Source organism: Oncorhynchus mykiss, chromosome 13, assembly GCF_057628025.1.
Source record: "Oncorhynchus mykiss isolate SJ-2025 chromosome 13, ASM5762802v1, whole genome shotgun sequence".
Taxonomy (NCBI): domain Eukaryota; kingdom Metazoa; phylum Chordata; class Actinopteri; order Salmoniformes; family Salmonidae; genus Oncorhynchus; species Oncorhynchus mykiss.
The window spans coordinates 62,376,420-62,402,216 of record NC_143034.1 but is presented as its reverse complement, the minus strand read 5'-3'; the positions used below and the strand labels follow the sequence as shown (position 1 = coordinate 62,402,216).

At 42.1% G+C, this 25,797-nt stretch overlaps 1 protein-coding gene across 10 annotated transcripts in view; it reads left to right on the top strand.

Moving 5' to 3' along the window:
* Nucleotides 1–5,615: 5,615 nt before the first annotated feature.
* Nucleotides 5,616–25,797, top strand: part of LOC110539023 (C-Jun-amino-terminal kinase-interacting protein 4) — a 59,625-nt gene continuing 39,443 nt past the window's right edge. For 8 of the 10 annotated variants that reach the window (XM_090197067.1, XM_090197072.1, XM_090197066.1 and 5 more), the window contains exons 1-3: nt 5,616–6,264; nt 19,713–19,833; nt 25,415–25,485. Coding sequence is in view for 7 of the 10 variants with exons in the window: in XM_090197072.1 (XP_090053198.1) it covers nt 5,965–6,264; nt 19,713–19,833; nt 25,415–25,485 (492 nt within the window). In the remaining 3 variants the exon portion in view is untranslated. The remainder of the gene's footprint in view (nt 6,265–19,712; nt 19,834–25,414; nt 25,486–25,797) is intronic. The other 2 variants (XM_090197070.1, XM_090197069.1) reach the window with 2 other exon arrangements.

Below are 25,797 nucleotides of genomic sequence, written 5' to 3'. Positions count from 1 at the left end.
TAGTTATTTATTTTTTATAGAGTTGGGTGTTTAACCACATATTTTTAAGGGTCATTTTAGTGTTGTTTTTATTAGTCTACTGTTGATATGCAGCCAACAAATTGTGCATCAGCAGTAGTTTTCAAGATAGAGCACTTATAGTAAAAATCTAAAAGTGTGATTATAATATGTTTTGCATCATTTGAAGCATTTTGTACACTACACTCACATAGTCTGAGAAGACCTGGGTAAAAAAATCTCAGATAAATAAAATGCACCAATATCATAAGTGAAAGTATAAGTAAGAGACTTGTCAGTGTGTGGGTGGGTAGTCTGTGTTATGTACAGTAATTACATTGGACTTTGTCTTTGAAGAGATGTTGCTGTTTATATCACCTGCACAACCTTTGCCTTGTATAGGTTAGTTGTGTAAGGTTCTGTACTTATTTTCTTAGTGAACCTTGTATTCTGTTTTGTTGTGTTCTTGAATGTATCCCTGTTTCTTTGTGTTCCCGAACGAATGTAGCCCTGTCTTTAATTTTTGTTCATTGATTTCACCTGTGTTAGTTACTCACCTGGTCTCATCAGCTCCTAATTTAGTTCAGTTCATTCTGATTGTGCCTTTGTGAGGCATTGTGCATTTTGACTCTACTAAGCCTTTTCCTGGCTCGTTTGTGAGAACCAGTTCTAGCAGTCAGTCCTAGTTTTGATTCACCTGCCTACTTGTGTATGACCATTGCCTACCTGTGACCACAATTCCCGGAATAAAGGGTTACCTCTGCTGCAGATGGAAAGTCCATTAGAGTTACCAGCCTCAGAAATTGCAGCCCAAATAAATGCTTCACAGAGTTTCAAGTAACAGACACATCTCAATCTCAAACTGTTCAGAAGAGACTGTGTGAATCAGGCCTTCATGGTCGAATTGCTGCAAAAAAAACACTACTCAAGGACACCGATAAGAAGAAGAGACTTGCTTGGGCCAAGAAACACGAGCAATGGACATTAGACCGGTGTATCTTTGTCCATTGGAGTCCAAATTTGAGATTTTTGGTTCCAACCCCTGTGTCTTTGTGGGTGAATGGATGATCTCCGCATGTGTATTTCCCACCGTAAAGCATGGAGGAGGAGGTGTTATTGTGAAGGGGTGCTTTTCTGGTGATACTGTCTTGTGATTTATTTAGAATTCAAGGCACACTTAACCTGCATGGCTACCACAGCATTCTGCAGCGAAAAGCCATCCCATCTGGTTTGGGCTTAGTGGGACTATAATTCGTTTTTTCAACACACCTCTAGGCTGTGTAAGTGCAATTTTACCAAGAAGGAGAGGGATGGAGTGCTGCATCAGATGACCTGGCCTCCACAATCCCCTGACCTCAACCAAATTAAGATGGTTTGGGATGAGTCGGAAGGAAAAGCAGCCAACAAGTGCTCAGTATATGTGGGAACTTCTTCAAGATTGTTGGAAAGGCATTCCAGGTTAAGCTGGTTGAGAGAATGCCAAGAGTGTGCAAAGATGTCATCAAGGCAAAGGGTGGCTATTTGAAGAATCTCAAATATAATTTTTGGTTACTACATGATTCCATATGTGTTATTTCATAGTTTTGATGTCTTAAAAATAAAGAAAAACCCTTGAATTAGTAGGTGTTCTAAAACTTATGACCAGTAGTGCATGTTTGTTTAATAGTTTTTGACAAGGAATGGAGGATCACACCCTGGGGGATCGTTTGAAAATGAATGGGAGAAAAATATATTTTAAAATCATTGTCAGTTGAAAATGCTGTGTACAAGGACCACCTCCCGTGAAAATTATGCAATAAAGTAAATGGCATCATTCCAAGTCCATTGCTTTTTTATTAACTTAAAGGTACACTCCGTGATGTGACAGCATCATGCAAAGTGGCGACAAACAAGTCAAAACAACAGATTACAAATCACCCAAATGATGTGGCAGTCTTGGAAGATTAGAATTTTGTTTTTGTTTTCTGTAAGCCTGCTGTGACATGATATTGTATCGCTGAGTCTACCTCTCTAAATCTGTCCTCTACTGCCCTCTGACAGTCAGGAAGTGGAAATGCTTAAGGAACTGAAAGACTATGTGCCTGGAAATCTTAAGTGAAGACTATCAGATTCCTCCTCCACGGACCAGCTGGAGCGGGAAAATATAGCTTCATCAACTCCATCAATTGTGTGTTTCAGGGTCACATTACGAGTATCACCTTGGCCAACTTCGCTGCTGCAGGTGAAAGCTTTGCCAGAAAAGTAAGTTAGTTAAGTAAGTTATAAGCAAGTGTTATATGAAACCCATTGAGAGAAACCATAACATATTAAAGCAAATGGATGTGAATATCAACCATTTTATTTTAATTATCAGTGCATACTCATCAAATTGTACAATTCATTAGAAATGCACATCCTATTTTACAGTACGAAACCCACAAAATCTAAAAAAGAAAAACATGGAATCTATTTCCCATTGGTGTTCAATGATGTCATGGGTCTGGAGAAAAGTGTCAAAGGTGTGTGTAAGGTTGACATCATCAAGGCCCTAAAGAGCCACATAAAAGAGGGCCACAAGGTAAAGTAAACAATGCGATAAACTATATCACCAACAAGGAATCTCTGATACAGTCAGTTAGTCAGTATTGATTACATTTTTAAAAAAAAATTCACTCTTGACTAGTTTAATCCCATATCAGCATTATCAGAAGAGGATCCTGGCTACATAAATACCCACAGTTCGGAGGACAGACTTCATTGTCTGGTCAGTGTCATACCAGCTGATAAAATGGCTGTCTTGATTGGTGTCATCCAGAAGATGAGGAACATCGGAGTAGGAGCCGCTGATATGGGTGAGAGTGCAAATTTTAGTGTCAGACCTGTGTTCAAATACTATTTAGGATATCTCAAAAGTCATTTGGAAGTCAGTATTTTGATATATTTTATTTGAAAGTACAAGTAGTTGAATATTGGAATATATTTGGAAATACACTTGGAAAGTATTGGCATGTATTTGAAAAAAATACAAATATACTTCTATACTCCCATGCATTGGAAGCAGGTCCGGTTGGTATTTGAAATAATCTATTTGGAAATAAGTATTTGAAAATACTTTCAAATTATAAGGTATGGGTAAGTGTATGGGTAAAGGTCAGGGTTAGGGTAAGGATGTCCCAAGGAATCCTGGATAGCACTGACTAAAATGGTGCGTTGGGATGCTATCGAAAACTTTTACATTTGAAACAAACATGGGAACAAGCATCAGTTGTTACACCTCTGTAATTACCACCAGTTACATGTTGTTATTACAGTGTAACTATAAATTATCACAATTCATTACAATACTTATAATGAATTACACTGTAATAAATCCTTATTACAGCTATCACAATGTAATAATGAACCTGAAAATGAAGTGTTACGCAATCATTTGAAAAAACGTTGAAATACTTCCAATAGAAGTAGTTGATTTGGGCCACATTATTTAAAATACTCAAATACACAGAAAATATGTATTTAAATAGAAAATGATCAAATACACATATATTTCAACCCAGGTCTGAAAATGACTGTACATTGCTATTATTTTGATGGCTACACAAACTAATAGTATTGTAGGTGTACTATGTCTTTGAGTAGGAGCGTCATCGCATTGCCTGGAGATAAAAAGGACTGCTGAATTAAACAGTTTGCTCTGGCAGGGATTCCCCAAATGGTTATTCTCACCAGAGTGGATGAAGCCTGTCCATTGGTGAAGAAAGACCTGAAAAACATCTATCTGAGCAAGTACATAAAGGAGAAGGTGAGTACAAAAACCATCCGATTGTATTATGAAAGACTGTTCGATTTGTTAACCATCAATTTCACTTTCTCTGGTCATAGGAGTAACAACATGAATTGGTGCAGAAATAATGCAGTGCAACTTAAGTTTCGCCATCAGCTGGAAGACTGTCCTCTTTTTTCAGTGAAGGGAGGGAGAGAGGAGGGACGGTAAGTCAGGTGAGAGGCAGCTTCACGGCTGCTCCCTCCCTCCTCTCAGTGACCATCAGATGGAAGACTGTCCTCTTTTTTCAGTGAAGGGAGGGAGAGAGGAGGGACGGTAAGTCAGGTGAGTAGCAGCTTCACGGCTGCTCCCTCCCTCCTCTCAGTGACCATCAGATGCAGACCATCAGTCCCTGTAAATAAAGGCTGTATATTATGCTCACTCAGCAGTGCCCCGCAAGTAATACAACAAATGTTCCATTATCCGTGTGATCATGGACCTAAAATGTTCTATTACCTGTGTGATCATGGACCTAAAATGTTCTATTACCTGTGTGATCATGGACCTAAAATGTTCTATTACCTTTGTGATCATGGTCCTAACATGTTCTATTACCCGTGTGATCATGGACCTAAAATGTTCTATTACCTGTGTGATCATGGACCTAAAATGTTTTATTACCCGTGTGATCATGGACCTAAAATGTTTTAACATAATTTGAAATATGAAAATTTGAAATATGAGTTTTTCACTCCCCTGGTATTGGTTGGTGTCGGCAAGAAATTACGAGTAAAAATGTATCTGACACCAAGACAAGACCGAGAAACTCCTAGGCCGTTCTTGAGTAGGCTATTACAACACTGAAGATAACTGAGGGATGCATACATTATCCAGAGTCACTAGCCTATACTAGCCTACACTGAATCATAATACAAGTGGGTCTGTCATACAGCCACATAAAACCCCACTGAATACTGAAGGCTACTACTTCCGGTCATTTCTTTCACATTGTTTGCTTACCCTGGGGCGGCAGGGTAGTCTAGTGGTTAGAGCGTTGGACTAGTAACCGGAAGGTTCAAATCCCGAGCTGACTAGATATAAATCTGTCGTTCTGCCCCTGAACAGGCAGTTAACCCACTGTTCCTAGGCCTTCATTGAAAATAAGAATTTGTTCTTAACTGACTTGCCTAGCTAAATAAAGGTACAAATAAATAATAATAATTGAGTAGGACAATTTTGCCACTTGTTTTTTCTGTTGGTTTGTTTTTGTCTGTTGTTTAAATTATACAATGTATAATTTATTGAAGAAATATGTTATTTATTGCATATATTATTTGTATATTTTATTTATTTATTATTTAGCTACTTTATTGAGGAAAACTTTACTTACTTTACTTACTGATAGCTATCTTATTAAGGTCAATGCACTAACTGTAAATCGCTCTGGATAAAAGCATCTGCTAAATAACTAAAATGTAATCGTTATTAGAGCAGGATCTTAAAGTATTTTGAGGACAATGGAATTTAAATAAAGATGCCTTTATTAACAGTATACTTTCGTATTACTATGTTATTACTATAATGTGTTTGACTATATCATATGACTAGCCCTAGGCTTAACATTGTAGGCTACAAATATTCGGTAAAACTACATTGTCCACGTTAAAAATGTGACGTCACCACGTCATACTCAGCTGGGCTGCATTCAGCAAGTTTTTACGTTCTGGAACGTTCAATTGAACGGAAATGGTACTGAACGACCAGTTGAATAACGTGGAGGTTGTGGGTTGGGGAAACTGATGTATAATAATAACGGTTGCGGGAACGCTGTCAGCATGGCCACTGCCCTTTAAAACGTCACTCGTTGCTTCAAGTCACACCTCACCACGCCTACCAAACGGGAGCAAACGTACCTCAGTCTGTTCAAGAACGTACGAAAACGTTTTTGAAAACGTGTCGTTCAGTACAAACAGTTCTGCAACGTAGCAAACGTTCAAGTGAACTGAACGCACCTCTGTTGTGAGAGGACGGAACCGGAGGGAAAACATTATCCACGTCTATCGAAGGCTTCCAGTGAGGGACAATTACACGGATATTGTCATTTCAATTGAAGCTTTTAAAGGGAATACACATTCGATTTTCTTAAAGAAAATAACGGAATTCATAGTGGCGGGGTAAGTGTAAATCCTATTTACAGGACCTATTTGTTCAAGGAAGGGAAGAAAATGGAGTTGGAGGACGGAGTAGTGTACCAGGACGACCCGGGGACATCGGCTATGATGTCGGAGCGGGTATCGGGCCTGGCCAACTCCATCTACCGCGAGTTCGAGAAACTGATAGGAAAATACGACGAAGATGTGGTGAAAGAATTGATGCCGCTCGTCGTGGCTGTGCTGGAGAACCTGGATTCGGTGTTCGCGGAAAACCAGGAGCATGAAGTGGAGCTAGAACTGTTAAAGGAGGACAACGAACAGCTCATCACGCAGTATGAACGGGAGAAAGCGCTGAGGAAACACGCAGAGGAGGTGAGTCCGGGCAGCGAACGACGGAGAGAGGGAGTGAGATGGAGGACATTGACAGCGGATTTTAAACGCAGCCTCTAGCTGCAAGGCCACCCAAGCCAGTGTTTTTCATCACCAAAGCATCCCTACCGATGTCTATGTGTAGTGTAGAACATGCACGTGGTGCAACGTTGTCAACAAGGGATACCCACGAGGCTAATAATCTTATATTGTGGAAGGAGAGCCACGTTCGTAATATCTGCTTCCCAGTTAGAGGAGTAACTGTGTGATTAGTTTAGCATCATGCTAACAGTAGCCTACCCATCCATGGTGGATTGATTCACAGTAGCCTCAATTTCATCACGCACTAACACACAGCATGCCTGCGACAGATATGTTTTTCTCCTCTAAGTATATAGGTGCGCGTTTGATGTTGCCATGAGAGGACGTAGACCCCAGTTACAGTCAACCATCCATTCTTTTTTTGTCAGACTGTTTGCCTGCTTGGCTACTGTAGCCTGCAAAAACAGCTGTCAGCCTCTTATCACTTTGCATGAAAACATCTTTAGTATATTGTTTTTTGTCCAAAGATAAACAGAGCCACTGGGAGAACTGTCTTCCTGTCAAGGTAAATCCAATCATGTCATCAGAAACATCCCACCTGTGTTCTGCTCTCACACACCATTAGCTCCTGTCTAGACCGGTGATGTGTATAAACCCTGGATGACTGACAGGGGGTGGTGTATTTAAACCATCTTGGTACTTGTCACTTGTAAAAGAAACTACACATGTTACTGACCCCTACTTAATTCAATGTAATTCTGTTCTCGAAACATTTAATGGAAATACTGTAGAATTCCATTAATTCATATGGAGGACTGCTCCTACTAGGGAGTGCCAGTATGGCTTCAAAGCCTCTCAATTAAGTGATAATGCTCGAGAAGCCGGTGTTTGGAGGATATATTGGAACGGGTGTTGTTACCGTGCCAATATATCCTCAAAACACTGTCTTCGAAGGCTTTGAATCACTTTTATACAATGGGTTACCAACATAATGATTGACATATTATTATTCCGTTATTATTAGAGGCTTGTGCCTTTTTTAATATGAAGGGATATTTCACTTTCTCTGGTCATAGGAGTAACAACATGAATTGGTGCAGAAATAATAATAATAATAATAATAATAATGCAGTGCAACTTAAGTTTCGCCATCAGCTGGAAGACTGTCCTCTTTTTTCAGTGAAGGGAGGGAGAGAGGAGGGACGGTAAGTCAGGTGAGAGGCAGCTTCACGGCTGCTCCCTCCCTCCTCTCAGTGACCATCAGATGGAAGACTGTCCTCTTTTTTCAGTGAAGGGAGGGAGAGAGGAGGGACGGTAAGTCAGGTGAGAGGCAGCTTCACGGCTGCTCCCTCCCTCCTCTCAGTGACCATCAGATGGAAGACTGTCCTCTTTTTTCAGTGAAGGGAGGGAGAGAGGAGGGACGGTAAGTCAGGTGAGTAGCAGCTTCACGGCTGCTCCTTCCCTCCTCTCAGTGACCATCAGATGGAAGACTGTCCTCTTTTTTCAGTGAATGGAGGGAGAGAGGAGGGACGGTAAGTCAGGTGAGAGGCAGCTTCACGGCTGCTCCCTCCCTCCTCTCAGTGACCATCAGATGGAAGACTGTCCTCTTTTTTCAGTGAATGGAGGGAGAGAGGAGGGACGGTAAGTCAGGTGAGAGGCAGCTTCACGGCTGCTCCCTCCCTCCTCTCAGTGACCATCAGATGGAAGACTGTCCTCTTTTTTCAGTGAATGGAGGGAGAGAGGAGGGACGGTAAGTCAGGTGAGAGGCAGCTTCACGGCTGCTCCTTCCCTCCTCTCAGTGACCATCAGATGCAGACCATCAGTCCCAGTAAATAAAGGCTGTATATTATGCTCACTCAGCAGTGCCCCGCAAGTAATACAACAAATGTTTTATTACCCGTGTGATCATGGACCTAAAATGTTCTATTACCCGTGTGATCATGGGCCTAAAATGTTCTATTACCCGTGTGATCATGGACCTAAAATGTTCTATTACCCGTGTGATCATGGACCTAAAATGTTCTATTACCTGTGTGATCATGGGCCTAAAATGTTCTATTACCTGTGTGATCATGGACCTAAAATGTTATATTACCTGTGTGATCATGTACGTAAAATGTTTTAACATAATTTGAAAATGGTCTGAGAAAAACAAGGGTAATGAAGAGTAAATCCGATTATGTCGGCACACCCCACGTTGTCACCATAATAAGAGTTCAAAATGCCCACTGTGTTCATACAGTATTTCAGGAGAACATATTAATTCTTTTGACATTCAGAATGGTAACACATGCATGCTGAGGGCAAATAGAGAGCCACTCTACAAATGATCACTAACTCAAACAGGTCTATAACAGATAAAAATATCAAATATGTTCCAACTTCCCCCAGTCACACCTTACTAATAGTGAGCGAGCAACTTTCAAACAATGATCCCCACTTTTCCCTATCAGCAAATCAAGGAAATGATGAGGAGCACTACAAAGTTTAGGATATTTTTAAATGAAAGTAAAGGACAGTAATGTTAAGAGTAAAGTAGGAAGACCAGAAAATAGTCCATAATATATTATTATAATTGTTTTCCTTTTGGAAAAGTTTTATTATTACATTTCCTTTAAAAACAGATCATTTATATTTGTACAACATTTATACACATAAAAACAGCATTTGAATATTACATTTACATTTGTTAAAAACTACATGTTGTTAAAAACAATAGAAACAACCATGAATAAAATGACCTTTTCTTGTAAAACATCCAATCTGTAAAAGCTATTTAAAATGTATACTAATGATTTAACAAAAGTAATGCTAAGATATTAATGAGTCATGAAAGGAGTGTGGCTATTTGCGCTGGCAAAGCGGTTTTATGGGATCTGATAATTATGAGTTTTTCACTCCCCTGGTATTGGTTGGTGTCGGCAAGAAATTACGAGTAAAAATGTATCTGACACCAAGATGTATCTGACACAAGAATTTTGCATAGGCAACATGCAGTGATGATGTATTGGGTCTATAGGCCACCTCACAAACCTCATTGTTACGGAACTGTTTTTAATTGCTTAACATTGCATAGGTTTAGGTTAAAAAAAAATTCTGAGCGGTAGATCTCGGATTGCATTTTGACTCAAAGTGATTTTGAATCCGTTGGTGACCACTGCTCTAAACTAAAGCATCAGTAATCAGACAAGAGTATAGACAAATACAGTCAGGCTATTATACAGCGTTCCTAAGTGGGCCGCAATTACCTATTGTAGTCTAGGAAAAGCCCTTGAAACGGTTTATGAATGAGTAGTTACACATTTACATTTATGAGAAGTGAATTAGGCCTCTTGTTATAGAGACAAACATTCCTAATCGGGCAAGGTACATTGGACACACACACACACACACACACACACACACACACACACACACACACACACACACACATAGAGAAGATGCTGTATTCTGCCTCAGAAGCAGCAGGTTTAGTGACTCTGCAATTTATCAAGACTGCTCATCGGATGGAGAGAGGAGGAGAGGATGAGGTGAGAAAGGACAGAACAGAATTAAGAGGACAGGACAAGCGAGGGGAGATAAAACAGAACTGGGTTTTACTGGCACTTGCAGTATGAAGGGCTTTCATGCTATTTCTGTAATTACACCTTTTCTCACTGTATCATCCTGAATGAGTTGTTACTTGAGTAATCATGACATTACTACTCAAATATGTAAAAAAAATAATAATAATAATTTGGAGTGTATAATACTGTGAGAATAAAGTTCCATCCAAAGCAGTTGAAGTTCCATCCAAAGCAGACTGACCTGCATCGTTTCGACTGCTTTGGATATGCATCTTAAGCTCCTCTAGTAAAGGTAACATATTAAGCTCCTCCCTCTAGTAAAAGTAAAGAAATAGGCATCAGGAATAGAAGAGGAACTTAGCATCTGTCCAGGCCCATACACAGAGTCATGACCCTACCTCAGTGGGGAGAACGATCACCATAGAACTAAAGGTTGCCTTGCCCCTACAGCAGACCTAGGATCAGCTCAGCCTACCACAATTTTTACCACAGCCATTTGGGGTCAAAATGACTATACTGAGCTTTGATCAGTGGTTACAGACAACTTCAAGACTGCGGGGCTTCACTTGCAGCACTGCCCAGTCTGGTTTGACCTATTTCTGTGTGTATTTTGGTTTGTGTCCATGTGTGTGTTTGTTGGACCTCTTGCTGCCTGGCCCCGAGTCATAGTGAGGGAGAGTTGGATGTGACTCGGACCGTTTGTCTCTCTGTAGTCCCATTGGAGAAAACTCAGCGTGTAGTGCTGTTTTAGGCTTCTCCGCTCTGTCCAGGCTGTGACACAGAAACAGTGAGACACACTCCTCCAGCCCGCCTTGTGTTTCTTCATCCCAGGAAGCCTTGTGTTCCCCAGAAAAGATGCAGATGGGGAGGCGGGGGGGGACCGAGGTTTTCCTATTGTTGGCTGTGTGGGTTAGGATTTCCAGGTCATGTGATCCTTTGTGATGGCCAGGGCTCACTGAGAGGGAGAGACTTCCCTGTGCCTTGTCTTCTATTACCTACTCTTGGGCCTGGTGTTGCACCATAAACCTTCCCCATTTTACTCAATATTGACCTAATCTGTTTCCAAGGGAATGGTTTGTCAAACCCTCTTGGATTTTAAAGAGCAACATCTGGAACATAAAGAGCAACATCTGTTCCCCTAATGTCTTATAGGCCACTGTGAAATATAAAAAGGAAAACGCCACATTGCTGCTGATGTTCCTAAGTGATGTTATTATAACAACGTTCCCACCTTTAGGTCTCCATCAGGCAAAAGGACCTGGATGTGCGTGTGTTCTTCAGCTTTTATAGGCCCCTCTGCCACACATTGAATCTGTTGTTGTTATTTATTAACAGATCGCTCAAATCGAAAACACAAACCTGGAAAAATAAAGAAGGGTGTTCAGCTGTGTGCATCTTCTCACCACTATGAGGAGTAAAGTCTCCATGATATAGTAATTCATCACACAGTTCCCTTTGTACAAATGATACACTGTTTGACTGTTTATAGAAATGTGAGTGAGCGTAAGTAGATTTCACTCCAGTTCGACATTCGTCCCTAAGGTGTGGTTATAAACTGCCACTTTACAGACATGTGGCAAGTAATACTTCATCCTTAACCAATGTTTTGAATCACGATGAATCTACATGGATGCAAACAATGGCCGCTCCCTCAGAGGTGGCACCATTGCTTCAAAAGTGGTGTGGCAAAATTCGTCTGTGTCTTTTCTGGGGCATGGAGTTTTTCCTGATCATGACCTGGTCAGGTAAAACTCTGGGTCCTATTCGTAGGCTATGACAAAATATTCTTATTATACATAGCTTCCCTTTTCATCTGTGTTATGACTATAGGCCTTGTTATACATAGCTTCCCTTTTCATCTGTGTTATGACTATAGGCCTTATTATACATAGCTTCCCTTTTCATCTGTGTTATGACTATAGGCCTTATTATACATAGCTTCCCTTTTCATCTGTGTTATGACTATAGGCCTTGTTATACATAGCTTCCCTTTTCATCTGTGTTATGACTATAGGCCTTATTATACATAGCTTCCCTTTTCATCTGTGTTATGACTATAGGCCTTATTATACATAGCTTCCCTTTTCATCTGTGTTATGACTATAGGCCTTATTATACATAGCTTCCCTTTTCCTCTGTGTTATGACTATAGGCCTTATTATACATAGCTTCCCTTTTCCTCTGTGTTATGACTATAGGCCTTATTATACATAGCTTCCCTTTTCCTCTGTGTTATGACTATAGGCCTTATTATACATAGCTTCCCTTTTCATCTGTGTTATGACTATAGGCCTTATTATATATAGCTTCCCTTTTCATCTGTGTTATGACTATAGGCCTTATTATACATAGCTTCCCTTTTCCTCTGTGTTATGACTATAGGCCTTATTATACATAGCTTCCCTTTTCATCTGTGTTATGACTATAGGCCTTATTATACATAGCTTCCCTTTTCCTCTGTGTTATGACTATAGGCCTGTGCTTTTAATTGTCTGCTCATGTGAATTGAAAACCATCTTGACCTGAGGTGACTCACACTATCACAAACCTTGTTGTTATTCATTGTGAATATAATATCAAAAGAGCCAGAGACAACAACTTCAATGGACAATATACTCTGTAGTTTAGTGAACTACTATAGCAGGGCTGAGCGTTATGCAAAGAATGGTTACAATGACTTTAAATATGAATTACACTCTACACACACACATACACACACAATGTTAAGCAGTGGACTTTGAAAAATAAATACAGAAAGGTTTCAATGTAGAAAGTATACATTTTATGTCATCTGATTAATGATGCTCTTCTGCTATTAATTCTGTAAGCTTTATGTAAGGCAGGGTTACATTTAACATTATACACAGTATACTTTGTAACAGTTTTTTATGTGTAAGTTATAAAACCACTAACCTTCTGTTGTTGTCTGACAATGTTGTTATTATCATGGTTGGCCAGCCTAGTGAAGCAAAGACACAGCCAAGGCTGACTCATCTACAAATCAACATACACCGCTCAAAAAAATAAAGGGAACACTAAAATAACACATCCTAGATCTGAATTAATGAAATATTCTTATTAAATACTTTTTTCTTCACATAGTTGAATGTGCTGACAACAAAATCACACAAAAATGATCAATGGAAATTACATTTATCAACCCATGGAGGTCTGGATTTGGAGTCACACTCAAAATTAAAGTGGAAAACCACACTACAGGCTGATCCAACTTTGATGTAATGTCCTTAAAACAACTCAAAATGGGGCTCAGTAGTGTGTGTGGCCTCCACGTGCCTGTATGACCTCCCTACAACGCCTGGGCATGCTCCTGATGAGGTGGCGGATGGTCTCCTGAGGGATCTACTCCCAGACCTAGACTAAAGCATCCGCCAACTCCTGCACAGTCTGTGGTGCAACGTGGCGTTGGTGGATGGAGCGAGACATAATGTCCCAGATGTGCTCAGTTGGATTCAGGTCTGGGGAACGGGCGGGCCAGTCCATAGCATCAATGCCTTCCTCTTGCAGGAACTGCTGACACACTCCAGCCACACGAGGTCTAGCATTGTCTTGCATTAGGAGGAACCAAGGGCCAACCGCACCAGCATATGGTCTCACAAGGGGTCTGAGGATCTCATCTCGGTAGCATAGGAACTGAGAAGTGGTCTGTGGTCACCACCTGCAGAACCACTCCTTTATTGGGGGTGTCTTGCTAAATGCCTATAATTTCCACCTGTTGTCTATTCCATTTGCACAACAGCATGTGAAATTTATTGTCAATCAGTGTTGCTTCCTAAGTGGACAGTTTGATTTCACAGAAGTGTGATTGACTTGGAGTTACATTGTGTTGTTTAAGTGTTCCCTTAATTTTTTTGAGCAGTGTATGTAACTAGGCCTACTCATTATTATTTGTAAATTAGTCAGTCACCATTTACCCACAATGCATCACATATAAACCCAGCAAAAAAATTATCTTCCCTTTTTCAGGACCCTGTCTTTCAAAGGTAATTCATAAAAATCTAAATAACTTCACTGTTTCCCATACTTGTTCAATGAACATGCACCTGTGGAACGGTCGTTAAGACACTAACAGCCTACGGACGGTAGGCAATTAAGGTCACAGTTAAGAAAACTTAGGACACTAAAGAGGCCTTTCTACTGACTCTGAAAAACACCAAAAGAAAGATGCCCAGGGTCCCTGCTCATCTGCGTGAACGTGCCTTAGGCATGCTGCAAGGAGGCATGAGGACTGCAGATGTGGCCAGGGCAATAAATTGCAATGTCCGTACTGTGAGACGCCTGAGACAGGACGGACAGCTGACTGTCCTCGCAGTGGCAGACCACGTGTAACAACACCTGCACAGGATCGGTACATCCGAACATCACACCTGCAGGACAGGTACAGGATGGCAACAACAACTGCCCGAGTTACACCAGGAACGCACAATCCCTCCATCTGTGCTCAGACTGTCCGCAATAGGCTGAGAGAGGCTGGACAGGTCTTGTAGTCCTGTTGTAAGGCAGGTCCTCACCAGACATCACCAGCAACAGTGTCGACTATGGGCACAAACCCGCCATCGCTGGACCAGACAGGATTGGCAAAAAGTGCTCTTCACTGACGAGTCACGGTTTTGTCTCACCAGGGGTGATGGTTGGATTCGCATTTATCGTTGAAGGAATGAGCGTTACACCGAGGCCTGTACTCTGGAGCGGGATCGATTTGGAGGCGGAGGGTCCGTCATGGTCTGGGGCAGTGTGTCACAGCATCATCGGACTGAGCTTGTTGTCATTGCAGGCAATCTCAACGCTGTGCGTTACAGGAAAGACATCCTCCTCCCTCATGTGGTACCCTTCCTGCAGACTCATCCTGACATGACCCTCCAGCATGACAATGCCACCAGCCATACTGCTCGTCCACTGTGCGTGATTTCCTGCAAGACAGGAATGTCAGTGTTCTGCCATGGCCAGTGAAGAGCCCAGATCTCAATCCCATTGAGCACGTCTGGGACCTGTTGGATCGGAGGGTGAGGGCTAGGGCCATTCTCCCCAGATATGTCCGGGAACTTGCAGGTGCCTTGGTGGAAGAGTGGGGTAACATATCACAGCAAGAACTGGCAAATCTGGTGCAGTCTATGAGGAGGAGATGCACTGCAGTACTTAATGCATCTGGTGGCCACACCAGATACTGACTGTTACTTTTGATTTTGACCCCCCCTTTGTTCAGGGACATGTTATTCAATTTCTGTTAGTCACATGTCTGTGGAACTTGTTCAGTTCATGTTTCAGTTGTTGAGTCTTGTTATGTTCATACAAATATTTACACATGTTAAGTTTGTTGAAAATAAACACAGTTGACAGTGAGAGGATGTTTCTTTTTTTTCCTGAGTTGAGATGTTCTTGACCATGGACAGTGAAAACATATTTCACCCTTCAAGACTCTGCTTTGCTTAGACTCACTGCACTGCTTCCAACAACACATTGTTGGGACATGAGACGGTCGATGAAACACCAACGTTTCAGATGACACAAACTGACACTGGTAGTACTCCAAAACATATTTTGTAATTTTAACCATCGGTTCAAGAAGTATCTCTGGGTAGGCCAAGGGGCCTCGTTCAGAAGAACAACATTAGATAACTAAAGTGCTGCAGTGGAGAGTGGAGATGATGACAGGGCAGGCCGTGTCCCAAATGGCACCCTATTCCATATATAGTACACAAGTTTTGACCAGAGCCCTAAGGGCCCAACCTAACTGTTGAACCGCATTAACCAGAGTCCCGATGAGGGGTGTTAGGAATCATGGGGGTATGGAATGTTCGATGCTGTGATTCCTCATATGTATCCTCTCCTCTCTCCTTTCCTCTTTATTGTGTCCATCCTTCGCAGCATATTTTGGTTCCCTAGTACTCACGGTAGGAACTGATTGCCAGTCAAATCCATATATTCAATTATTGAATCAACTTATTTCAACATTTTAATTGAAAATAATGTATATTTCATGAAAATAATAATTTTGGCAAAAAGATGGCTGCCTGTCTCTGTATTTGTGAAAGTTATGGTGGTGCTAGAATCCATAAATTCACTCTTTATGGTTGTGTTCATATTGTCTGTAGACTGCTCTGTGGTGGAATTTGTAGGTTTTTTACTTTTAAGACAGTGAAATTTGCAACACAAACCTTTGTGAATAATCACCAGCAGTGCAAATAAAATAATATGCCAATGAACATTACTGGACTAACAAACTTTCCAGGAACTTCCGTATCCATTGTCCTTGGGTAGCAGCAGCAGATTGTTTCATCTTCTTTATCCTGTGCCAAACACATTTATTCAGTGAGTCTAAATCATAATGTTAGCTGCTGGCTACATGATTGCATCAACCTAGCTAGCTAATGTTAGCTAGCTAGCTATCTAGCAAGGCTACTCTAAAGCTAACATTAGTAGTTTTGTTAGCTAGCTAGCTATAGATTGGATCATTCTAGATAGTTTTAGATGACTAAACTGCTTTTATTAACTGCTTTTATTCACACATGCCTTGTTTTCCATGAACATGTGTGTTCATTTGCAGGTTTAAAAATATATACTTGTGTATTGATTTTAAAAAGGTGTTGATGTTCATGGTTAGGTACACATTGGTGCAACGACAGAGCTTTTTTCGCAAATGCGCTTGTTAAATCACCCGTTTGGCGAAGTAGGCTGTGATTCAATGATAAATTAACAGGCACCGCATCGATTATATGCAACGCAGGACAAGCTAGATAAACTAGTAATATTATCAACCATGTGTAGTTAACTAGTGATTATGTTAAGATTGATTGTTTTTTACAAGATACGTTTAATGCTAGCTAGCACCTTACCTTGGCTCCTTGCTGCACTCGCATAACAGGTAGTCAGCCTGCCACGCAGTCTCCTCGTGCAATGTAATCGGCCATGATCGGTGTCCAAAAATGCGGATTACCGATTGTTATGAAAACTTGAAATCGGCCCTAATTAATCGGCCATTCCGATTAATCGGTCGAGCTCTAGTTTCCACTAGATAACATGACCACAAAGTCAGATTGCTCCAGGATTCCACACTGGAGAGGAGTGTGAGCGAAGAAATAAACCAAGTGCAGAGTCAAAAAACGATGTGCTGGTGCAACCAAACATAGTTGTTGAGAGGTGTGGTTAATTAGGCTCTGTAGGCTGTAGCTAGAAGACCACTGTGACTGACAAGTGAATCCACCTGTCACAGCGAGCATGGGGGTTACCACATGAAATCCCAGGGACAGGGCTTTATTCACTAAACATGCAAACGGGCTGAAATTGGGGGAGGTACTATGTCAACTTGCCCAATAAGAAATGCCTGCTTTCTTTTCTGTTGCAAAATGTTTTTCTATGACGTGAACTATTAAATTTGTCTGGTAAACGTGTTCAGTGCCGCTGCATTCACACCAGATTGAAGTACTGGGGCAAATGCCGTCTTGCCACACGTTTTCCAGCGGCTCTGTGCTCCCTGGTTTGTTCTTCTAGGGGAGAGGAGCACAGAAGGCCTGGGTAATACAGTATGGTGGCCAGATGATTAGCTGCAGCCTTTCTAGCTGTGTTGAATGTTACAGGTAGAAATGTATTCTATAGAATGTTATGGCTTTGTTTAATGATGAAAAAATATCATTATCTGATGTACTGAAGGCAGCTAATTTCAATGCATCTATAAATGTGAAAACAGAATAGAAGAAAGGAGAGGACTGAAGAGCAGGCTAGAGTAAAGTATTACAGTTGGCAGGATGTGAAAGCACACACACACACACACACACACACACACACACACACACACACACACACACGCGCACACACACACACACACACACACACACACACTGGATTTCTGTCCAGGACACACTTCTCTGACACACCAGGAGGATGTGGGAGTGGAGGGGACCTGCATTTCCGGGTGAACAGAAGACTTCCAGATCCTGGTCTGTCTATGTAACATAGTAGTAGACATCCCTGCTTCTTAGAGTGTAGTCTAGACTATGTTGTGGCAGTAGCAACACATGTACCCCTCTGTATAACGTACAGGGTGGTCCTGTATTTGGTCAAATAATAATTCTGCTCTCTATATTCGCAGTGTCTCTTTTAAACTGTATTATGTAATGTGTGTGTGTGTGTGTGTGTGTGTGTGTGTGTGTGTGTGTGTGTGTGTGTGTGTGTGTGTGTGTGTGTGTGTGTGTGTGTGTGTGTGTGTGTGTGTGTGTGTGTGTGTGTGTGTGTGTGTGTGGTGTGAGAGAGTGGTGTGTGTGTGTACAGTCGTGGCCAATTTTTTTTAGAATGACACAAATATTAATTTCCACGAAGTTTGCTGCTTCAGTGTCTAGATATTTTTGTCAGATGTTACTATGGAATACTGAAGTATAATTACAAGCATTTCATAAGTGTCAAAGGCTTTTATTGACAATTACATGAAGTTGATTCAAGGAGTCAATATTTGCAATGTTGACCCTTCTTTTTCAAGACCTCTGTAATCCGCTCTGGCATGCTGTCAATTCACTTCTGGGCCACATTCTGACTGATGGTCCACCCGCCTCTTGAGGATTGACCACAAGTTCTCAATGGGATTAAGGTCTGGGGAGTTTCCTGGCCATGGATCCAAAATATTGATGTTTTGTTCCCCGAGCCACTTAGTTATCACTTTTGCCTTATGGCAAGGTGCTCCATCATGCTGGAAAAGGCATTGTTCGTCACCAAACTGTTCCTGGATGGTTGGGAGAAGTTGCTCTCGAGGGATGTGTTGGTACCATTCTTTATTCATGGCCGTGTTCTTAGGCAGAATTGTGAGTGAGCCCACTCCCTTGGCTGAGAAGCAACCCCACACATGAATGGTCTCAGGATACTTTACTGTTGGCATGACACAGGACTGATGGTAGCGCTCACCTTGTCTTCTCCGGACAAGCTTTTTTTTCGGATGCCCCAAACAATTGGAAAGTGGATTCATCAGAGAAAATTACTTTACCCCAGTCCTCAGCAGTCCAATCCCTGTACCTTTTGCAGAATATGAGTCTTTCCCCGATGTTTTTCCTGTAGAGAAGTGGCTTCTTTGCTGCCCTTCTTGACACCAGGTCATCCTCCAAAAGTCTTTGCTTCACTGTGCGTGCAGATTCACTGACACCTGCCTGCTGCCATTCCTGAGCAAGCTCTGTACTGGTGGTGCCCCGATCCCACAGCTGAATCAACTTTAGGAGACGGTCCTGGCGCTTGCTGGACTTTCTTGGGCGCCCTGAAGCCTTCTTCACAACAATTGAACCGCTCTCCTTGAAGTTCTTGATGATCCGATAAATGGTTGATTTAGTTGCAATCTTACTGGCAGCAATATCCTTGCCTGTGAAGCCCTTTTTGTGCAAAGCAATGATGACGCCACATGTTTCCTTGCAGGTAACCATGGTTGACAGAGGGAGAACAATGATTCCAAGCACCACCCTCCTTTTGAAGCTTCAAGTCTGTTATTCAAACTCAATCAGCATGACAGAGTGATCTCCAGCCTTGTCCTCGTCAACACTCACACCTGTATTAATGAGAGAATCACTGACATGATGTCAGCTGGTAATTTTGTGGCAGGGCTGAAATGCAGTGGAAATGTTTTTTGGGATTCAGTTCCTTTGCATGGCAAAGAGGGACTTTGCAATTAATTGCAATTAATCTGATCACTCTTCATAATATTCTGGAGTATATGCAAATTGCCATCATACAAACTGAGGCAGCAGACTATGTGAAAATGAACATTTGTGTCATTCTCAAAACTTTTGGCCACGACTGTATATGTTACTGATGAGAGAGAGTTACTGAGAGTCCTCTCTGTGTGTCTCTGAGCAGAAGTTCATGGAGTTTGAGGACAGTCAGGAGCAGGAGAAGAAGGACCTTCAGAACCATGTGGGCAGAATGGAGTCCCACTCCCGCCAGCTTGAGCTCAAGATCAAGAACTATGCAGACCAAAGTAAGTTTACACATCACTCACTCGCTCACTCACTCACTCACTCACTCACTCACTCACTCACTCACTCACTCACTCACTCACTCACACACACACACACACACACACACACACACACACACACACACACACACACATACACACACACACACACACACACACACACACACACACACACACACACACACACACACACACACACACACACACACACACAGGCTGAATCCCAAATCGACCCCTTACCCTCCACTTCGCGTTCACATGCACCTCCGCCATTTGCACTAGTGTCCCAAAGCTGAGTGAGTGAAAGGGTGTGAGGGTGTGTAGGGGCTTATTAGCCCCTCCGGTAGGCACTTCCACTGAGTCTGCAACACTGCCTGATCCATAGCAATGTGCAATCCCGTAAAGCACTGCGTTATTTTTGAGTTCTCGCAATTTCACATAAAAGAATGGAGAGACGTGCCTAATGCATTTGTTTGTCTAATGTCGAAACTTGATACATGTAAAAGAAGAAATAACACCCAAATGAAATGTTTAACTGTTGCTGAGGTTTAGATTTTGTAAAACGACAGGGTGGATTTGTTCATTTGAATTTCATGCTTGTTTTATTATTTAAAAAGGTAACATAAACTGCATCATTCAAGTCAGGAGTGTGTCCTGGCGTTGATGGGCTTATTGATCCCCTCGCCGCTCTCTGGAAGTCACCCTCAGAGTTTCGTGAGCAACACGTGACAACGGAGTGATTTGGTAGGGGCGAGGAGGTAGTTTTAGATTCACCTTCTCACTCCTGTTTCTCCTCTCTCCCTCTCACACTGAATCCACACATACATTACCCACCCACCCACATAGCCACATACATGCATTTCACATCATTGGTATGCCTACCATTTTGCACACAGCAGTCCATATATAGCATCTCCACGGAGCCCAGTGCAAATGTATTTCCATGATATTCTCTGCCTCTGCCTTTCTCGTCTCCCATTAATCCCTCGGACAATTAATTAGACACACGCACACACGCACGCACGCACACACACACGCATTCATTCACACTCTTTTTGGGTGACAGTAATGGGATTACAGGATTACTGTTACTCCCATCCTCTTTAAGTGGCAGCCAGGCACCACATCCCATTGGTGGATTTAGGAGGGGAGTCTGATGCGGTGCCTTTAGGGAACACATGCATCCACAGTGTGATGTGATAGCTCAAACCTCTGTTAGCAATGACTTATTGAGGAGGAGAGAACCATAGCTTCATAAACTGACATACTGCTGTTGTTCTTCAGTCTTAGGAAAATGACAATCTGACTGCCAGTTCCTGCTTCAGCCATTTCCTTTATTGTTGTCATGCTAAACAATTGCTAAAGCAGAAACAGACTGGCAACCCAGGCCTGGGAAATGCAGATCGTAACGGCACATAAACAGTTACGAGTCCTATTCATATAGTTAACCATCTGTAGAGCACGCTGTCCTGGCTGCTGCCACTCCCAGTCTGTGGTGAATAATTCATGGGTCAATTCATGCGTTCTCCAACCAGGGCAGAGTCCACAGCTACTCTATGTGTAGAGTTGCCCACAAGCTACTCTGTGTGGATAGTCTTAGACTGCAGGCATCATCTCTTACTTGCCCTTTTACTTCAATTGGGAAGCTTGTATGGAGGAGAAGATGAGTGGACTTCCAGATCCGTGGTTACTTTGCAGGACAGTGATACACTAGAATGCTGTTTAGACATGGTGTGTATCTGCTGCAGGGTTGTGGTCAATTCCATTTCAATTCCAGTCAATTCTGGAAGTACACTGAAATTTCAATAATCTTCAATGCTTTTCAGTTAGGAAAATTGGAATTTGGTTTACTTTCTGAATTGCCTGGAATTAAAATGGAATTGACCCCAACCCTGATCTGCAGACACAACTCTTGGTTTCTTTGACAATGGCGTTCATTGTCTTTTGTCAAAAAGAAACAGAATATTGCGTAGATGCAGTTCTTCCTCTCACCCAGTCCACCCAACAGAGTGAGCCAACGTTCTAAACACACTAACTCGGTCTACATCCTACCCACTCTCGCCACTCCTCAGAGAAGGACCACATAGCTGTCCTGCGGATGCCTGTTGGGCAGGCAGAGAGAAAGGCCCCTACCATAGCTGGCCACAGTCACTGTGGTTCGTATGAGTGGCTGGGAAGTATTTCCACCACAATGTACATGTTAATGTAATACACTGCACTGATGCTTAAAAACCGTGATGAATCAATCCATCCATATGTGGGAACAGTTAGACACCAGGCTAGACATGTACAGTATACATGGTATATGGGTGCAGTTGTATAGCACATGCAGTATATGGCTCTGGCTAATTAGCCCTGAGACAGGGAGACCTACCTACCTACCTAACTAACTAATCTGGAGTCAGAACAATTTGTCCTCCTCTATGTGATGTGGAGTAGTGGTCCCTCATTCAGGAGATGTGTAATGGCTTGATATAATATCAGTAACACCACAGTGAGATGATGTTAATTAGGGAGATGGGGATGGGGCCCTTATCCTGTAATCTACAGTCAGATAGAATGAATTCATTGGTCCCTGCTATGCTGATCAACGGGAATTCATCCACCAAAGAGGAACTGATCATACTGTAATGAAGACCCATGAATAACGACACGCTGCACCCACTACTGGACTGCACTGCCAGTCCGATGACATCATCATAAATGGCCCACCACCACAGCCTTGTGTGACATGCGTTCCTAGTGCCAGTCGGCTACATCATGGAAATGGTACCGTTGACCTTGTTGTAGTGGTGCCATGTTCCCATGTTATATCATTCTCCCAGTACGCAACTATCTGACTTTCCAGATTATTCTAGGGTTATCCCTGTACCAGAACATCACCATGAAAACCTCTAGCCTCTTCAACTCTGTTTCATCTAGACACAGAGTGGAGATACTCTGTTTCATCTAGACACAGAGTGGAGATACTCTGTTTCATCTAGACACAGAGTGGAGATGCTCTGTTTCATCTAGACACAGAGTGGAGATGCTCTGTTTCATCTAGACACAGAGTGGAGATGCTCTGTTTCATCTAGACACAGAGTGGAGATGCTCTGTTTCATCTAGACACAGAGTGGAGATGCTCTGTTTCATCTAGACACAGAGTGGAGATGCTCTGTTTCATCTAGACACAGAGTGGAGATACTCTGTTTCATCTAGACACAGAGTGGAGATGCTCTGTTTCATCTAGACACAGAGTGGAGATGCTCGGTTTCATCTAGACACAGAGTGGAGATACTCTGTTTCATCTAGACACAGAGTGGAGATGCTCTGTTTCATCTAGACACAGAGTGGAGATGCTCTGTTTCATCTAGACACAGAGTGGAGATGCTCGGTTTCATCTAGACACAGAGTGGAGATGCTCTGTTTCATCTAGACACAGAGTGGAGATGCTCTGTTTCATCTAGACACAGAGTGGATGGAGATGCTCTGTTTCATCTAGACACAGAGTGGAGATGCTCTGTTTCATCTAGACACAGAGTGGAGATGCTCTGTTTCATCTAGACAGAGTGGAGATGCTCTGTTTCATCTAGACACAGAGTGGATGGAGATGCTCTGTTTCATCTAGACACAGAGTGGATGGAGATGCTCTGTTTCATCTAGACACAGAGTGGAGATGCTCTGTTTGATCTAGACACAGAGTGGAGATGCTCTGTTTGATCTAGACACAGAGTGGAGATGCTCTGTTTCATCTAGACACAGAGTGGAGATGCTCTGTTTCATCTAGACACAGAGTGGAGATGCTCTGTTTCATCTAGACACAGAGTGGAGATGCTCTGTTTGATCTAGACACAGAGTGGAGATGCTCTGTTTCATCTAGACACAGAGTGGAGATGTTCTGTTTCATCTAGACACAGAGTGGAGATGCTCTGTTTCATCTAGACACAGAGTGGAGATGCTCTGTTTCATCTAGACACAGAGTGGAGATACTCTGTTTCATCTAGACACAGAGTGGAGATGTTCTGTTTCATCTAGACACAGAGTGGAGATGCTCTGTTTCATCTAGACACAGAGTGGAGATGCTCTGTTTCATCTAGACACAGAGTGGAGATGCTCTGTTTCATCTAGACACAGAGTGGAGATGCTCTGTTTGATCAGTATACATCAACAGCACATATCAATTCATCACATGAAGATACCCCGCCCTTATTTTCCTTTCACATCAGAAACAGACACAGATTCCCTCTAGAATAGTCATGGCATTTTCAATTCAAACTTTACTATAACCTCACAGCAGTATTTTCAATTCAAACTTTACCATAACCTCACAGCAGTATTTTCAATTCAAACATTATCCCAGTGTCCCAGCAGCGTTTGAAGAGTGTTAATGTCAGTGTAAGTGATAGTATCCCTGTGCTGTTCTCCGGCTGTTGTGCTGCTCCACGCCAGGTTTAGGCTAAACCAGACAGACTAATGGGAGGATTAGGGGTTTTTGTCACCTCTTAAATCGGGCCTATTTAAAATCATTTGAGAGAGATTACTTCCTGTGTGCTGTGAGTTCCCCGCCCCATTGGCGTCACACATCAGTCTAGTGTCTGATGGCTTATTACCGTTGAACCGACGACACCTAGTGGCAGATCATTGTCATTACAGGGAGTAGAGTATAGCTTGTCCCACATCTTTCCTTGTTGGGCTGCTTTCAATAGATGTTGATAATGTGGGCTGGCTGTAGTGGCTAACAGCGTTGTTAACAGACACAGTCGTCTCTCTGGAAACACAAGAATATGAAAGTATTTTATCTCAGTTCAAAGAAGTTCTATTTGTGTGGTCATTGAAGCTTTACCTTTTGGCACAATATGGTGTTACTAATGACTCATTGGTTAGCCTCTGTGTCTGTGTGTTTCCTTATAAGAACAGCTACTCATTTAACAGCTGACTAGACTGGCGTTGGAAAAGACTAACTGACTGACTGTCTTGTCTGTCTGACAAACGGATAATCTGATTGACTGTCTGTCTGAAAAACGGATCATCTGACTGACTGTCTGTCTGACAAATTGATCATCTGACTGTCTGACAAACTGATAATCTGACTGACTGTCTGACAAATTGATCATCTGACTGACTGACTGTCTGACAAACTGATAATCTGACTGACTGACTGTCTTGTCTGTCTGACAAACGGATAATCTGATTGACTGTCTGTCTGAAAAACGGATCATCTGATTGACTGTCTGTCTGAAAAACAGATCATCTGACTGACTGTCTGTCTGACAAATTGATCATCTGACTGACTGACTGTCTGACAAACTGATAATCTGACTGACTGACTGTTTTGTCTGTCTGACAAATTGATAATCTGACTGACTGACTGTCTGACAAACAGATAATCTGACTGACTGTCTGTCTGACAAACTGATAATCTGACTGACTGTGTCTGACAAATTAATAATCTGATTGACTGACTGTCTGACAAATTGATAATCTGACTGACTGACTGTCTGACAAACTGATAATCTGACTGACTGACTGTCTGTCTGACAAACTGATAATCTGACTGACTGACTGTCTGACTGATGTTCTTTCTTCTCTTCTCCTTCAGTCGGCAGGATGGAAGAGCGAGAGTCTGAGCTGAAGAAGGAGTTCAACTCACTCCATCAAAGACACACAGAGGTAAAGAGAGAGAGAGAGAGAGAGAGAGAGAGAGAGAATAGGGAGAAAATAGGGAACTCTTCCTATCTGTATTGTTTTCCTAAGAATAAGATTTCAAGTACCAAAAGTAAAACGAACCTCTCTGTTCTGTCCATTACAGATGATCCATAACAACACAGAGCATGTAGAACTAACCTGTCTGTTCTGTCCATTACAGATGATCCATAACAACACAGAGCATGTAGAACTAACCTATCTGTTCTGTCCATTACAGATGATCCATAACAACACAGAGCATGTAGAACTAACCTATCTGTTCTGTCCATTACAGAT